An 18,588-nucleotide genomic window follows, 5' to 3' on the forward strand; every position below is an offset into this window, starting at 1 on the left:
AGTGTGTCATGAATGCACTGTGGTTAGTGTTGAATTTTTCAATACAGACCAGGAAGGTTCCTGGCTGGATCTTCAGTCTGTGCTGAGATAGCTGAAATGAGGAGAAAAATAAGCCAGGTTTCCTCCTACTACTGCTGTGTCCCTACTAGGATTGTATGTCTGGTGTCTGAGTATTGGGTGATGACAAATTCAGCAAATAGCTTACAGTGCTCATTGTCTGAGGCCACGCATGAAGAGTGGCTACTTTGCTGATGTACCACTACATTACTAAACTATACCAAGTGGTTAGTTGGAGCATTGAGGAAGGGGTATAATGTACATGCAATGAAAGGTGGGGTGGGGGGCAGGAAATAGAGATTGTCAAACCTAAATTACCATCTACTGGTAGAGATTCACTCTTAAATTTTGTTCTTGGATGTGGGTAACATGGACAAGGTCATGTTTATTGTGTTTTCCTTGAATTACTGAAGTTCTTATCATGCTGGTCCCATAATTGTGTTAGGTAGGAAATTCCAGGACTTAGAATGAGTGTGGATGGAAAAAATGGCCTTTATATACCCAAGTCAGGAATGTCCTCTGATTTTAGGTGAAATGGGAGGTGATGGTGTTCCCATAACCTTGCTGTTCTTGTCCTTCTCTGTAATAGAAGTTCAGTGCTGTTAAAGTAAGATTGGTGAGTTGCTGCAGTATATCTTGATTATAGTATGTGCTGGAACCACGGTATTGGAAAGAAGTACATTGAATTCAAGGGGTGGGGTGTCATCAAGCAGCCTGCTGTGTCTGGATTGTGTTGAGCTTTTCAAATGTTGTTGCAGCTGCACCCATCTAGGCAGATGGTGAGTATTCCACCACACTCCTGACTTGAGCCTTGTATATAGTGGAGAGGCAATGAGGAGTTATAAGGTGAGCCAGCTGTTTCAGCGAACCCAGACTCTGCCATGTTCCTATGGCCATAGCATTGACCATTGGCCCAGCAAAGTTTCTTGTCAACAGTGACCCCTGTGGACTTGTTGAAGGTTGGCAGGAGGTAGTTGCCCATTTGTTTATAGAGATGGTTGTTTTCTACCATTTATTTGGTGCAAATGTTCCCCACCAGTTATCAGCCCAAGCCTGGATGTGATCCAGGTTCTGCTGTCGGCTGGCATAGTCTGCTTCATTATAGAGAAATTTTGAAAAGAGTTTTCAGGCCATTGGTGAAGCTGCTGAAGATGGTTGAGCTGTGGACATTGCCCTGATGATCTCTGGCCTGCAATGATTGGCCTCTGACAACTATGTTCACCATCCCATATGTCAGGTATGACTCGTGCTACTGAATGATTTTTCTATTTACTTGACTTTACGACCTTGGTGCCATTCTTGGTCAAAGGCTTACTTGCTGTTGAGGGCAGTGACTCCCATCTTTCCTCTGACATTTAGTTCTTGTGTCCATGTGCATGTCAAGGTCATGATGAAGGCTGGAGCTGAATGGTTCTAACAGAACCTGAACTGAGCATTGGTGAGTCGGTGTTGCTTGATGGCACTATTTATGACTTTTGATCATTTTACTGATAGGCTGGTAGTTGAGCAGAGATAACTTTCCACATTGTTGGGTAGATGCGGTGTTATAACTACACTGAAATAAGTTGTGATGCATTATTTCTACTTGAAGTGGCCTCTCGATAGGGCAATACATGGACATTATTTTGTTGTAACTGATGGGCAAATGTGAAAGAGAAATGAAAGGCTAAAGGGTTTATTTTTTTACTCTTTTCGGTGCACCATTCTGTAATTTCAGTTCAACCTGGATCAATTAACAAAAGAAAAACGAGCAGTTGGACATGCATGAAAATTCTGATGTCATATTTTTGAATCAATGGAATAGGCACCTAACTGGTGTGGATAGTTAATAATTTATTTATCCAGTATTAGACAAAAGTCAGCTGAAATGGTGCAGTGAAAGTTTTCATGAACCCTGTGTTGCTGACTGGGGCATAAAGTTTCAGAAGAGCTCTATTTGGTAAGAGAAAGCATTTGGTTAAATTCATTTTGTTAAAATGAATAGTCAGGTGTTACTTGAAAATTTATCTAATTTAGAATCCTGTATATATTGTATGTACAGTTAAATATATGTCTTAGCCACGAGATGGCAGTACAATGAAAACATTTACTATGCTGTGTGAAAGTACTGGATGTCAAAGATGAAGTATTCTCATTGTGTAGATGCCTTTTTTTATTCAGTTTTCTCTGAGCCCTCCATTTCATGTTGAATCTTTGGGACATGGTTTCACAGGTATATGTTTACCTCTGGGACCTGGCCAAGTAACTGGTGTTCATGTATGAATCTTGATAGTGAATGTTGGTAGACGGCAACTCTGCTGAACCAGATAGTGTAAGCAAGCCTGCATTTCTGACAGGGATTGCTGGATGGAATGAGGAGAATGAACCTTGGCTAATTTTGATTTTTATTTCCCCCCCCCCCCCACCCCCACCAAAAAAAAACTCAGGACTACAGAGACCATTTAAAGAGCCCCTACTACCATCCTTGAAATCTAAATTTCAACCAAACTGGTATTTGTCCAAAATCTAAAAATGATCACCAGAAGAATGCAGAGGTATGTTTGAAGAAAGAAGGCATTCACTATATTTATGCCAGGAATTGTGGCCTTCTCACAGAGGCAGATGAGGTTAAAGGAGATTTTTATAAGGGTTTTCAAACAGTGCCTTTATAGAGTTAAACTAAAGCAGCCATTTAATTTTATCTTGATTTCTAAGTAATCTATATTTTAACAAAAATACTTTCAGATCAGCACCCTACAATTCAGCTTAATTCTTTTGCATTAAATTTATGCTACACTGAAAATGCTTAATATTAGCATCAAACACAATTTATTAAAGCAAGTTTTCACTTGCATTCTTTTTAAAAACTGGGTACAATTTTACATGCATGTTTCTGTTGGTAACATTTCTTTTCAAAAGCTCTGTATTCTTGTCCTGAGTGCATTTTGCATCAGTTTTATTTGTAGTTTGGTAAAGAAACCTACAAAACAGCAGCAAACCAAAACCATAAATCGAAACTTGTAACTAAGTTATTGTGATGTTTTAGCATTGTTCAGTTCCAAAAAATTCTATGTGTAAATGATTTTAAAGGAAAACAGAACTGAGAAGGTTTCTTCAGAGTCCGAGGAAATACACTTTCTTTGCACCTAGGATTTCAATGTTGTGTGCAATTTATTGCTTTGTCAAAAATCTCACTTGCTAGTAATACTTTGGGTTTTAATTTATTTTCATAAGAGTGTGATTCTGTGAATAGTGCATTTCTAGAGTTTTAAGTGGATTTTGTTATGAAGGTGCTTATAAAAAAAATTTTTTTTTTTTGAGGATTCGTGTGTTATAATTGTGGAGATGGATTCATTGGAGAACTGAAGTAATTCCATAGATGTTGGACTTTGTTTTTTAAAAGAGGTCACCAGAAGGACACTTGAAGTCTTGTTTGAAAACAGCCTTTACTGGAAGTCCTGTGCCTCAAGTTCCATAAACAGAAATCTTGGTGACTTGGGGGAGATGTTTACAGAGAAGTGACGTGTCACGATTTATGAGGGTCAGGTGGTTCTGACTTGCTGTTTGGTTTCGCTTCTGAGATATTGTTTTGGTTCAGTTGAGGTGTGGACTGTTTTTTGAAAGCAGTTGGAGATCAACCTGCCAAAAGAGAAGCACCCAGCTTGCCTCCTTCCTCTTGTCTTTCTGAAATGCCGCGTTTCTCCTGAGGAGCTCCTGGAAAGTTGAATAGTTTATTTCTCGACGCCGCCTGAAAAGGACTGCTCCAGAAAAGATCCCAGTGACCTGTTTGTGTACTCGGATGCCAGACTGTGTGCCATTTTGGGACACAAGATATTTCATTTGTTTTCTCGAAGAATTAACAAGTATTTGGCCAATGTTTTTTTTTGTAAAAGAGCTTTGCAGAGAAAATCTCTTTCTTTTTTAGTTAGCCTTTGTGTGTGTGCGTGCGCGCGTGTGTGCGTGTGCACGCGCAGCTACGGTAAAGGAATGTTCATATTTCAATCTGTTAATGGATAAGCAGTTGTTTGGTAGTGCAGAACTTGAGCATTGCTGAAAACAAAGACATTTTGTTGAAGCTTTTCATCTTGCACTCATCAGGACAATCGCAAGAATACTAATGTAAGGGAAAGCAGCAAATATATACTCTGAGAAGAGTGTGCTGATTGGTTGGCAAGTGGACTCTGGTGGAGGTGTTGCCATGAAGCATGCACCAGTTTACGGTGACTGACAGTCAACTGCCAAGCTTTGTTTGAAATTTAAACCAGGCAGCTTGACTCTGGTCAAAGCATTGCCCTGAAGAATGAACCAGCGAATGGCTGTCAGTTATTTTGCTTAATTGAAAAAGACGCAATATGTATACATGTTCTTTCTGTCTGCAAAGAACAGGGCCCTGTGTATTAATATATGTAACTTCTAGTCCGTGCAAATGTGTCACACTGAGCCCGACTGACAATCTTAAATTGGTTGTCAGCATAATTCTTGGCACACTGAGGATTATTTAGCAAATGTTGTCTAATCATGGAATCACATCTAATGTTGGACACTACTTGAGTTTTGCAATCACAGGCTGGTTGGGTATGGACTGTACCTTGCTTGTTGCGAACAGTGGAAGTGACATGTTTGATACAATCCGCCAGTCTTTGGGATGTACGATCTATGCCTAGTATCACACCAGCATTGCAAGTCATATATCACATGACTCATTTGTGTGATGGGCAGAACAACTTTTTGGCTTGACTGCAGCATCCTGTCAGTGCGAACACCACACATGTTGCTATTGCATAGTAGCAGCATGAAACAGCAGGCTTCACCTGTTGCTCAAATTTTTGGGATACATTACCCTTCCAGGGCAAGCTTGATGCTAAAATAGGGTGAATCAAAGGCATCCTGCATAACAATGGCTACCCTGATCAGATCATTTCTTGCTGTATATCGCACAAACGTATGAACGGGCTTAAGCCCATCATTTTCGGTCCTGTAAAGTGCCCAGTGTACCTCAGAAGATGGGTGATTTAGATCAGTTACCGCTTTTTAAGATGAGATGGCTTGAGGTTAATAGAAATATTCATACTGATTTTTTTTTTGTTTCAAAGGAGATGGAGACAAAACGTAGTGTTCTTAAAGCAGGAATCAACAGGTGGTGTGGGGTGCCTATGATAGAGTATTCATACGTGGGCTATGAATGGGGTGGGCTGATGGGTTAAATGATCTTTTCTCACTCTAGATTGTCTTGCGTTCATTAAAATAGGATGCCAACCAAACACCTATTTGTCTGTGTTTATTGAAGTGGTGAGGTTTTTTTTGTTTAAAACTGGTCTTTTTCCATGGTCTTTGTTTCTTGTTTTCCCAGTATTTTCTACAGTTGAGGAACACCCATTATGTAAATACCAATGTTTAAATTGTAATCTGTGAAACCCTGTAACAATTTACTGTCTGAATGCCATTTGTAGTTTAAGTAGAACTTGGTACGGAAAGTTAACTGCAACTTGCAATGGTACTTCAGGTGGCCCCCATGATGGGAGTAAGCGAATTGTACAACTTAGTCTTGTCTTCGATTACTTTGCTATTCTTTGGGAATGTGTTAGATATGGAAATAAAAGCAGTTAGTTACAACTGTACCAATATGACTGTTCACCATGGACATAACAGGGCCAAGAGCCCTCCTGAAAGATAAGTATTTTAGAATTGATGTAAAATGATTGTATGAAACCTCATTTCCTATGACAAATTGCAGCTTTTTAAATTTCATTAGATCAGGGCCCAGTTGATTGAAGGTCACCTGACAGACATAATTAGAACTTCTATTGCAGCAAACACTGTACGGCATCATGCTGCATCTACACTAATTCAGTGAGTCAAAGTCCTTCAGTTTCCTTTCTCCATCTTCGGTATTGAGTCAGAAATTAAACTGAGTCATAACATAAGTTTTACTTGTACGTAAAAGAATTCTTGAGGGTGACTTCTGTAGCTGAACTAGAACAATGGAATAAAAACAGAAAACACCTAGAATGCACAGCAGGTCTGTTAGCATCAATACTGACAGGCAACTTCAGTCTTGAGAAAAGATACCTGAACTTCAAAGTGTAGTAATAGCATTTCACAATACTTGCAACTAAGCATTAAAGATTTTGACCTGAAATATGCTACAACACCTACTTTCTGTTTTCTCTCATTGTACGGGTCTCATTATCAAATAGCATTTATACAGTTTTTTTTATATAATGTCAATCTGATCCAATTAAGCCAAGATGAACATTCGAATCAGTTTATCACATAACCACATGTATAATCAGGCAGTTTGTGTGTCCTTGTTTTTGTAAGTTCTGAAGTACGCTACAGAATACACTTTTAAAAAAAAAATGATATACCTTTACATTGTGACATTGCAAGTGTATATATTTGTTAAATGGAAGTACTGAAACTGCAAATGTGGATTTTTATTTTTGTTCAGTAACTAGAGCAATGGAGTCTGAACTGATCAGCTATATATTAACTAAAATTTGTTACGTTTTTGAAGTTGGTGTTCAAAAACTTGTATTTTGGCCTTGCATTATTTTTATTTAAATGCCTTGGTGTAAACTTTGCACAGTAGGTGTTTTGATTTTGGCTAGTAAGTGGAGGCCCAGAATATAGATTTTTAAATTCAGTATATCTCTTTTGGTGCCCATGTGGAACAGTTGGTCATAAGAATATAAGAACTAGGAGCAGGAGTAGGCAATTCAGCCCCTCAAGCCAGCTCCGCCATTCAATACGATCATGGCTGATCTCATCTCTGCCTCAACTCCACTTTCCTGCCCATTCGCCATAACCCTTCAAACCATTACTAAGTAAAAATCTGTCTATCTCCTCAAATTTACTCAATGTCCCGGCATCCACCGCACTCTGGGTAGTGAATTCCACAGATTCACGACCCTTTGACAGAATTTCCCCTCATCTCTGTTTTAAATCTGCCACCCCTTATCCTAAGACTATGACTTCTCGCTCTAGATTACCCCACCAGAGGAAACATCCTCTACGTCTACTTTGTCAATCCCCTTAATCATCTTATGTACCTCAATTAGATCTCCTCTCATTCTTCTAAACTCTAGAGAGTAAAGGCCTAAACTGCTCAATCTGTCTTCATAAGACAAACCCTTCATCTCTGGAATCAATCAATTGAACCTCCTCTGAACTGCCTCCAATGCAACTACATCCCTCCTCAAGTAAGGGGACCAAAACTGTACATAATACACCAGGTGTGGTCTCATTAATGCCTTGTACAGTTGCAGCAACACTTCCCTACTTTTATACTCTATTCCTTTAGCAATAAATGCCAAAACTCCATTTGCCTTCCTTATTACCTGCTGCATCTGCATACTAGTTTTCTGCGATTCATGCACGAGGACACCCAGATCCCTCTGAAGTTTTTCTCCGTTTAGATAATTTGCCTTTCTATTCTTCTGACCAAAATGGATAGCCTCACACTTCTCCACATTAAACTCCATCTGCCAAATTTTGGCCCATTCACCTAACCTATCCATATCCATTTGTAAATTTCTTATTTCTTTATTGCAGCTTACTATTCCACTTATTTTAGTGTCATCTGCAAATTCGGCTATAGTACCTTCTATCCCTGCATGCAAGTCATTTAATATAGATTATAAATAGTGGGGGCCCAAGGATCAAACCCATTGGCACCCCACTAGTTACATCTTGGATTGCATTTTGACTTTCTAAAGATCCTGTTGTTACTTCCTTAATAATGGATTCTAACAATTACCCAATGACAGATGTTAAACTAACTGGTCTATGATTTCCTACTTTCTGCCTCCCTCCCTTTTTGAATAGGGGCATTATATTAGCATTTTTCCAATCCACTGGAACCTTCCCCACATTCAGGGAATTTTGGAATGTCATAACCAATGGATCCACTATCTCCACTGCCACTTCCTTTTAAGACCCTAGGATGTAGGCCATCAGGCCCTGGGGACTTGTCTGCCTTCAATCGCAATAGTTTGCACAGTACTTTTTCCTTAGTGGTGGTGATTGTTCTAAGTTACTCCCTTTCTATAACCTCTGCATTACCTGTTACTATTGGGATGGCACTGGTGTCCTCCACTGTGAAAACTAAGGCAAAATACTGATTTAGTGTCTCTGCCATTTCTGTGTTCCCCACTATTAACTCCCCAGTCACATCCTCCAAGGGACCAACGTTCACTTTAGCTACTCTCTTCCCTTTTATATACTTAAAGAAGCTTTTGCTATCCATTTTTATATCTTGTGCTAGTTTTCTTTCATAATTTACCTTTGCTCTTTTTATTACTTTTTTAGTAATCCTTTATTGATCTTTCAAAGTTGCCCAATCTTCCAGCCTGCCACTGGCCTTTGCAACATAGTATGCCTTAGTTTTTGTCTTTATGTTATCCATGGCTAAGCAAGGAAGTTAAGGATGTTTTTTCCCCCTCTTACAATCTTTCTTCCTCTCTGGAATATATTTTAGTTGGGAGGAATTGAATATCCCCTGAAACATCTGCCACTGTTCATCAGCTGTCCTACCTTTTAGTCTTCCTGCCCAGTCCACTAGGGCCAAATCTGTCCTCATGCCTATGTAATTACCTTTGTTTAACTCCAGAACGCTAATGTGGGACTTCAGTTTCTTGCCCTCAAACTGAATTTGAAATTCTAGCATGCTATGATCACTCTTCCCGAGAGGATCCTTAACTATGAGATCATTAATTAATCCCACCTCATTACATAATACCAAATCTAGAATAGCCTGCTCCCTGGTTGGTTCCACAACATGTTGCTCCAAAAAACAATCTCTAATACATTCAATGAACTCTCCCTCGAGGCTACCCTTGCCAATTTGATTAATCCAGTCTACTTGCATATTAAAATCACCCATAATTATTGCTGTACCTTTCTTACAAGCCCCCAGTATTTCCTGGTTTATACTGTGCCCCACTGTGGAACTACTGTTTGGGGACCTATAGATTACTCCCACCAGGGACTTCTTTCCCTTCATATTTCTTATTTTTACCCAGACTGATTCTACGTCTTGATATCCAGTGCCTATATCATTTCTCACTACAGCACTGATCTCTTCCTTTACTAACAAAGCTACAGCACCTCCTTTTCCTTCCTGCCTATCCTTCCGAACTACTGAGTACCCTTGGATATTCAATTCCCAAACCTGGTTTCCCTGCAACTACGTCTCAGTAATCAGCACCAAGTCATAGCCATTCATCTCTATTTGCGCTGTTAACTCTTTAATTTTATTCTGAATGCTTCGTGCATTCAGATACAAAGCCTTTAAGTTTGTTCTATTATCAAATTTCCCTACTCTTGTATGATTCCTTGGTGCAATATGACGTTCATACGTTCTGTCCCTACCTTTTATTTTCTGGTAACAATCAGCCTCATCACTAACCTGCATTCCTACCTTCTCCTTTTAACTTTGACTTCCTAACTTTCCATGCAACTGAACCCTCCACCCCCTCCCCCCCCCCCCCCCCCCCCCCAACTATTTAGTTTAAAGCCTAACTACAGCCCTTGTTATGCGATTCACCAGGAATCTGGTCCCAGCATGATTCAGGTAGAGCCCGTCCCATTGGAACAGCTCCCTCCTTCCCCAATACTGGTGCCAATGCCCCATGAATTTGAACCCATTTCTCCCACACCAATCTTTGAGCCACGCATTTATCTCTTTAATCTTTTTGACCCTGTGCCAATTAGCTCGTGGCTCAGGTAGTGATTCAGAGATTATTACCTTTTTGGTTCTGCTTTTTAATTTAGCCCCTAGCTGCTCATATTCCCTCAACAGAACCTATATCGTTGGTACCTAAGTGGACCACGATAACTGGGTCTTTCCCCTCCCATTCCAAGTTCCTCTGCAGCCCAGATGAGATATCCTGAACCCTGGCACCAGGTAGGCAACATAGCCTTCGAGACTCTCGATCCTGGCCACAGAGAACAGTGTCAATGCCCCTAACTATACTATCCCCGATTACGACTACATTTCTCTTTTCTCCCCCCACTTGAATGGCTCCCTGTATCATGGTGCTATGGTCAGTTTGCTCATCCTCCCTACAGTCCCTGCTCTCATCCATACAGGGAGCAAGAATCTCGAACCTGTTGGACAAGGGCAAGGGCTGAGGCTCCTGCAACACTACCTCCTGGATCCCTCTACCTGCCTCACTCATAGTCACACCTTCCTGTCGCTGACCACTGGCCGAATTCAAGGTAGTCAATCTAAGGGGTGTGACTGTGTCCTGAAATGCAGCATCCAGGTAACTCTCCCCCTCCCTGATGTGTCGCAGTGTCCGAAGCTCAGATTCCAGCTCGTCAACTCTGTGCCGGAGTTGAGCAAAGGCATTCTAAGTGCTTTTGCTGTGGAGTTTATTTGGGATGTATGCATCTGTATGTATATTGGTGGATTTATATTCATCTTGTAGTGCAGTTAGAATAACCTGTCCACTTGAGACTTGCAGTTGAGTGTGTTAGCTCATGCAGCTGTGTACCACTATATGCCAGTGGTGGGTGGCAAATGTCTGCCTTTTCAATTTAACGCTTGAGTGAATATCATTGACATTATTGTACCAAGTACAGGCCAGCTGCTTCCCACTGATATCCATAGCCAAATACCATGCTGCACAGCCTTAATTTGCAGAGGCCACATTCCTGATGCCCAACTTGTGGTCCTGGATGCTCAACGCACAGCTCCAGGCAGACACCAATCAGGGGCCCAGTTGCAAATGTGGTTAACACAAGGCCTTGAGCCTTCACCTCCAGCAATCTTTCGACCTATAGCTCCCACTGCATCCGCTGATTGAACAGGTGTTTTTCTTTATTATTGCCTGATAGCTCATTGCCCATCTATCTGCGCAGTGGGCGACACAGTGGCGCAGTGGCTAGCACCGCACCCTCACAGCTCCAGCAACCCAGGTTCAATTCTGGGTACTGCCTGTGTGGAGTTTGCAAGTTCTTCCTGTGTCTGCGTGGGTTTTTGCCGGGTACTCCGGTTTCCTCCCACCACCAAAAGACTTGCAGGTTGATAGGTAAATTGGCCATTATAAACTGCCCCTAGTGTAGGTAGGTGGTAGGAGAATATCGGGACCGGTGGGGATGTGGTAGAAATATGGGATTAGTGTAGGATTAGTATAAATGGGTGGTTGATGGTCGGCACAGACTCAGTGGGCCGAAGGACCTGTTTCAGTGCTGTATCTCTAAATAAATAAATCTGGAAGCCTGCTTACTGTTGTCCTGGAAGTGTGGGGTTTTTTTTCTGTTTAAGACAGTGTTCCTTTAAAAACTAAGGGGGCACAGTGTGCCAGCCGCACCTGTTTCCTAGGCCACAGCAGGAGAGAGAGAGAGAGGTCACCTGGTGTACTGTAACTTTTAACTGTGTAAACACTGGCTAAAACCAGTTTGAACTGAATACAAACGAAGTGTGCTGTACACTGAAAAGAAGCTGTCTATTTCTCAGCAGAGAAAATCTACATTGAGCTCAGACTGTTTTTGCCTAAAGAGGAATAAACCCCTGAAAAAGAACAATTTGCATTGTTGAAGGTAGTAAAATTCTATTTTACTTCGAAACTGTTACAGAAATGACTCTCCCTATTGCCTATTTGTGTTTGCTGGAATTCTCAGTAAAGTTTTTACCAAAAGACTGCCAATTTTAAAATCCAAGTAGACCTATTGCTGTGCTTCTTGTTGAAAGGACTGTGTGACGACTGCTGCAGCTGAAATGCTTTACCTATCTATTAAAGACTGTTTCGGCGAATTCACCTGGAGACTTCGAGTGGCATCTGATTATTCTGGGATACGTCATCAACCGGGAACATAACTCACCAGGACTTAAAACCCAGTTGCTTATTTTATTCCTAAGAAACACCATTTTTAAAACCAGTTAACCATTGTTGGTTTTTGAATGTATGTGTGTATGTGCATGGGGGTGCTTGGGTTAAATAAGAAGTTATTAGATCATTAGACACAAATTTATCTTAAGTGTTGAGATTTAGTTGATTAAGAAATAGTTAATTAGTTGTTGTCTAAAGATACCTGGTTTAGTGTATTTTATTGGGATTAATAAAGTGTTTAATTTGGCTGATTTCCGGTTAGGTGGGAAAACTTTAATAATATGCTGCGACCTGTGGAGTATTGGGACTGAATTGACAGTACATAGCTCCCACCTCAGTTGTAAAACTATATATTGGGTATTTTATTGTTGAAGTGCTGTGTGGAATTTATACAGTAGCTTAATTGATCCTTTGCTATTCCCCGCCCCTTTAGTGGCTATGGACAAGTAATCAAAGGCAGTTACAGAGCTGTAGTTTAATGACTAAGAACAGTATATTTCTTGTATCAGAAAAGTAGTGCTACTTAGGGTGGGGCCACCTCTATAATTCTCAATTAAGAATTAAGATATAATGGTGCATGCATTCCTTGCAGAGGTGATTTGATCAAAGTTTTCAAGATCGCAAGGGGAACAGATAGGGTAGATAGTGAGAAAGTATTTCTGCTGGTTGGGAAGTCTAGGACTAGAAGGCATATTCTAAAAATTAGAGTCAAACCTTTTAAGGAGTAAAATTAGGAAACACTCCACACACAAAGGGCTGAACTTCAGGCGTCCATTGGCAGGGAAGAGAGCCAGGGTAATAATTATTTCTGTATCAGATTTTGATGAGAAGTGGGCAATTATTTCTTGTATCATATTGATGCTGTCACTTTTTTTAAACTCTGTCCCGTTCTTCTATTTCCTTAAGCTGTAACCAGCACTGTCTGTAATGTTTACCACCCTGCACAGCCCCATCAAGTGACTCTGGAACTGGCGCAGTCTACAGTTTACCTCTGAGGGGAAAGACCCTTGTGTACGCTAGTAAACTGATGAGAGCCTGCACCTGTCTGTGTTTTCTCCTTTTCTCTGCTTGGTTTCAATGGAACAGTGTCAATGCATTAAAAGCATATCCCCGCTCAGGGGGTGGTGGGGGATGGGAGACGTTTCAGGAGCTTAGGCTTCACAATAAACCACCTGAACGGAGCTGAGACTCAAATCAATAGAAGTGAATGAAGATGAGCAAAAGAAGCTGGTGGCTGGCCATTGTAAATTGATTTAATTGAATAATGAAGAATTTTTAAAAAATCACAAATCAATTTTAAAAACAATTATCCTGAATATTCATTTTAAAATCACTCGGTTTTTGGGTTGGAATTATTGAGCTTTACTTGAAAGAAAAGATACGTTATGGGTAGAAATTGTCCATGATTTTCATTCATTTACAGTGTAAGCCCTTTATAACAAGTTTGTACATAGGTTATATGCTACTTATGAGCAACCGTCTGATAAATTGTCAGGAGGATGGTGAGTCGAACAGTAGACAAAACAGGCAAATTAATGTTTGCTTTACCTCATGGTTGGCGGTGCAAGTCTCCAATGTAACCCTAGTTATTACAGTAACCAGCTGATGCTACATTCCACACGTACTTTCCACACAGGAGGAGTCACTGAACAGTGATCAGAAAGCATGAACCTCATGGAAGCATATAACCATGTCCAACCTTATAATCAAGTTCTTCAACATGAGTACCATTTTTGTTGTAATGAAGTGCACTCCATGTTAAGTACCTTGCTCTTTTAACATGGGAGAAATTGTAAGCCAAGGTCCAGCAAAGTAAGCCTCGCTGAGGATAAAAATCATCTTCATGCTTGTGCAATCTTAAAAAAAAAAAATTATTTGGAAGAGATCATTATTTCACATATTCAGAGCTTTAATTTGGATGTTTACAGATAATAAAGGTACTGTCTGACTGAATCATGGGTAATTTTATTCCCCAAAACGGGTGGGTTTGGATGATGTGGGAAGTAAAATTGTTAAATTTTAAACATGAACCAAAACCACCTCGAACTCACCCACTTCCTGTTTTAATGGAGATGGAATGAAGGCTGGGCGACCAATCTGCTCTTGGCAGGCGGGGTGGTCATTGAAACCTTTTGTTAAAATGGAGGCACATAGCCTACTTAACAAGGTTTCTATTTTTTTAACCTTTTTTGTGGCCTGGTTTCCCTGGCCTTCAGGAACCTGGCAGTTAAAAGGAAGGGAGAAGAGCTGGAATCATGATAGATGCCTCTATAGCACTGCTTATGGACCAGGAGCAGGATTGCTTCTTCCATGTCCAACAAACTAACTCTAAACACCCTGATCTGTCAAACAGCACCTCCTCCCACACTCTCCCGCTCCCCACCCCATTACGAAACCTACTGGCGCAGCCTGGCGCAGGCAAACTGACACTTCAGGGTTTCCCAACCATAGTTCCTCTCCCAACCCCTGCTCCAGAAGTTTACCCCAGTAATTATCAGGGCCATAGAGACTAGATGATCCCAGTATCAGTTCTCAGTCTTTGCTATGTTAGTTAATGTTAGTCAGGGTGGTACATGGGGCTCTAAAATTAGCCACTAGGAAGCAACAACACTGCAGTTTTATTGCACCATCAAAGTAGTAAAACATGCTCCAGAGCTTGTGGAATGTAAGACTAACAATTGTCTGGGGTTCATGCTTTCTGATCACTGTTCAGTGACTCCTCCTGATAGAAAGTGTGGTTGTTGGCTGAAGACAAAATTGATGCCCCTCCCCACCTCCCCCCCCCCCCCCACCCCACCCCCAGCACCCCAAAGAAAATTTCACCTACATAGCCTGCCAGCACTTTGGAGGCTTGCAAATAAAGACTAGCAATTTGGATAAGATACAGGATATTGAAAGCTGAACTTTTTTTTTGAAAGAGAATCTTTTAAAGTAGCAGCTTGTTTCGTTTCCTATCTGAGCAGTTGCTGTGCCCTCAGGAACCATGTTGTTATCCTTCAGAAGTTTAACTTGGTCTTTTTAAAACTTTATTGAGAGAGCTCTGAAAAGCCTGCATTTTATTTGTAAAGTTGGATGTAAAACAACCTAATTAGTTTTAGAAAAAATGTTTTGGTTTCTCGGTCTTTTGCAAGTAGTGCTATAGAACTTGCATTTAATGGAGCCTTTGTTTACCATTCAGTATTTGATTAACCTTTGCTATTTGCAGTGAGAATTGCAAGCAAATGAGGATTAAAGAATAGAATGAAACACATTTTAACAATATAGTTTAAATGTTGCACTGGCAGACTTTCAGGCATGGAAGGGGAATACTTTTGCTGTCTAAACTTGCTCAACTTTTCCTCTTCTGTAAATGTGTAAATTATTTTTTTGAACCTGCACTGACTATTCAGTTAAACATAATGGCTTTGAATAGAGTATTTAAAAGTTAAACTTCCTAAACTGCCTCTGTAGTTTGGAGAAAGCTAACTTGTAGACTAAATGGGTAGCTGTACTAGCTAGTGTAAAATTGAACCAGACAGATTAGGGGCTGAATTTTCGGGTCCTACCGGGGCGGGAACAGAGGCGTGCCGGGGTTGAAAATACCAGCTCCCGGCATGGTGATTTCCCAATGCCGTTCCTAGCACCGGCAAGTTTCATCAGGGCAGGGGGAGGGTGGCCTTGAGATCCTGCCTGATCTATATAACCACAGTAATTAAGATTGTTAAAGAACTCATTGAGAGCCAATTAAAGAGTGTGTTCTGATTTTGACATGGGCTTCACGCACTGTCTGGGGCAGACCCGGAGAATGGAGGCTGACACACAGCAGGGAGCCAGTCATGGCCACCCCAGGGTATTAGGTGGGCCGCATGAAAGGATGAACGGCGCAGAGAGGGACTTGACAGCTGGCACAGCACTGGGTCAGCGCAGGTTGTGGGAGGAGTGGTCAGTAAGCACTCGGGCAGTGCAGGGAGTTGTCGCCCTTCTCGCACCGTGGGTCCATAAGAGGAGGGGAGGTAAGGCTTCCAAATACAATTGGGGGGCACCTGAGCACAAGGAAGTCAGCAGTTGACAATGGGGATATAACTCAGATTTTGGGTGCAGTGTTGATGAGGACCAACACCCTCCACAGGAAGGGCCAAAGACTTGCGGGTAGATAGGTAAATTGGCCATTGTAAAAATTGCCCCTAGTGTAGGTAGGTGGTAGGAGAATTGAGGGAAGGTGGGGATGTGAGAGGGAAAATGGGATTAAAGTAGGATTAGTATAAATGGGTGGTTGGTCGGTACGGACTTGTTGGGCCGAAGGGCCTGTTTCAGTGCTGTATCTCTCTGACTCTATAACTCTAAGGGCAGAGGAGAGGGATGAGGGGCAGGAAGGACACACAGGCCATACCCTCAGAATAGGATCTACCGGCGAAGATGAAGCTGCCTTGAGATGACAAAGAACCAGTGCCGCTGGAGACTGACTCTCCGGGCAGATAGTCAGACAGTCCTTGTCACTGAAGACCTCGCTCCTTGCAGCACTGCTGCCTGTGACCTGCCAGTAGCTATCAGTCACTGTGGCCTTGAACTACTTTGCTTTTAGCTCCTTCCAAGGATCAGCTGTGGACCTAGGCATCTCGCATACAACTGCACAGCATTGCTTCTCACAGGTCACTAATGCCCTATTTGTGAGAGCTGGACGCTACATTCAATTCCAGACAGATTCAGCTTTGCAGGCACAGAGGGCAGTGGGTTTCGCCTACACTGGATTTTTCCAGTTGCAGAGCATTATTGACTGCATCCATGAGGCCATCAAGGCACCTAGTGACTGGCCAATGAGATTCATCATTATGATGAGTTTCCATTCCCTCTACGTTCAACTGGTCTGTCGCCATCATAAGAGCATCCTCAATGTTCTGGCAGCTGCCATGACTCCTTCAGCCTCGGCCAGTCCAGGCTGCCATAGCTTTTCATACCACCACCCAAACTTCATGTATGGATCCCAGGCGACAAGGGATATTCCTTGATGGCTACTCACCCCTCTACAAGAACCCGAGACAGAGGCACTACAATGGAAGCCATCTGCTCACGAGGACAGCCATTGAGTACGCCATCGGGTTTCTGAAGATGTGGTTCTGGTGCCTGGACCTGTTTGGTGGTGCCCTGCAGTATACTCATGCAAGGGTCTCACTCATTGTGGTGGTCTGCTGTGCTGTCCATAATATGCCCCTCCGGAGAGGTGTGGCTCGTGAAGATGGTGAAGCACTGAATGGACACAGTTCATCAGAAGAAGAGGAGGAGGAAGATGCAGAGCACGGAGGTGCCCGGCTGCACAGGGACTGGGACCAGCACGGGGCTTGAGGGTCTTGTCAAGATGCCATTAATGTCAGGAAGAGAGATTGGGGAAACTGGGCCTGTATTCTCTAAAGTTTTGAAGAATGAGAGGTGATCTCATCTCATCTCATCTCATCGAAACCTACAAAATACTTAAAGGTATAGATAGGGTAGATGCAGGTAAGATGTTTGCCCTGGTTGGGGAGTCTAGAACCGGGGGACACCATTTCAAAATATGGGGGAAGCCACTTAGGACAGAGATGAGGAAAAATTTCTTCACTCAGAGGGCTGCGAATCTTTGAAATTCTCTCCCACAGAGGGCTGTGCAAGCTCAGTCATTGAGTATGTTTAAAGCAGAGATTAACAGGTTTCTAAATACCAATGACATAAAGGGATATCGTGATAGTGTGGGGAAAAGGCATTGAAGTGGATGATCAGCCATGATCGTATTGAATGGCAGAGCAGGCTTGATGGGCTGAATGGCCTACTCCTGCTCCTATGTTCCTCTGATCATCCGATTCAGGCTTGTTTCAGCTGAGTCTCTGACCCAGGAAAAATGGTATAGTACAGAACTCACTTTGAGCTGTCTGTGAGAATATTTTCATTGAAGATGCAGCCTGGAGCAGATCAACTCTTGTACCCCCAATGAAGGATGCATATCTGCCCAGAGGTTTCACCTGTCACCATTTCATCCCTCTTATGTTCTGCCAGTAAAAGGAGGCTCACATGTCTGACTTCTTGTTTCAATATTTACATGGTGATACAAAAGACAAAAAGCGAACATTTACAAATGAAAGAGACCCCAGTAACCAACTTGGTGCTTCGCCGTATGCAGTGACCTCCACTCTCGGCCACTTCAATGTGATGCTTCCCTTGTGGCCTCAGAAGAAGTTGAGACAACCTGTTCACATCTCAGCTGAAATGCATGTGGCGATTGTCCTCGCTGTGGAAGTTGCCGCACCGGTGTTATTGCAGGAGCAGCCTCCATCACAGGACCTTGCTGCACAGATGCTCCCTCAGGCAGAGGGGCCAAGGATGATGCCTCATCCTCCTCGATGACTGCCTAAGCCCTTGGCAGGCGCTCCAGACAGTTGGTGGGATGTCTTGTCACCTTTGGGATCTTTCAATGGCTTTACCACTTCTTTATTTTAACCTGTTTGCTTGTGAATATATTTATATAAATACTTCACATTTATTTTATTATTTCCTGCCTTGTTCTAATTTTCTAGGATTTAAATCTCTACCTTTTTATGAGCATTTAAAATGTTTTAAATGGTCTGAAGGAATGGAACGTTCCCTATTTTATGCACCCAGTTTCAACATCACGCTAGGGTTGCCAACTCTTAGACATATTCTTGGCGTGTTGATCATGTGACATCTGAACACGTGATACTTTCCAGCAGTTTGAAAATGTTATGCAAAG

The 18,588-nt window shown here is 42.0% G+C and overlaps 1 protein-coding gene across 5 annotated transcripts in view; it reads left to right on the forward strand.

Moving 5' to 3' along the window:
- Window positions 1–951: 951 nt before the first annotated feature.
- The window catches only part of epb41a (erythrocyte membrane protein band 4.1a), a 185,431-nt gene continuing 167,794 nt past the window's right edge, over window positions 952–18,588 (forward strand). For 2 of the 5 annotated variants that reach the window (XM_068011575.1, XM_068011580.1), the window contains exon 1: window positions 954–1,294. In XM_068011575.1, coding sequence (XP_067867676.1) covers window positions 1,272–1,294 — 23 coding nt within the window. In that variant the 5' untranslated portion in view covers window positions 954–1,271. Of the gene's footprint in view, window positions 1,295–18,588 lie in introns of all 5 variants that reach the window. The other 3 variants (XM_068011576.1, XM_068011581.1, XM_068011582.1) reach the window with 3 other exon arrangements.

Source organism: Heterodontus francisci, chromosome 31, assembly GCF_036365525.1.
Source record: "Heterodontus francisci isolate sHetFra1 chromosome 31, sHetFra1.hap1, whole genome shotgun sequence".
In the NCBI taxonomy this organism is placed as follows: Eukaryota; Metazoa; Chordata; class Chondrichthyes; order Heterodontiformes; family Heterodontidae; genus Heterodontus; species Heterodontus francisci.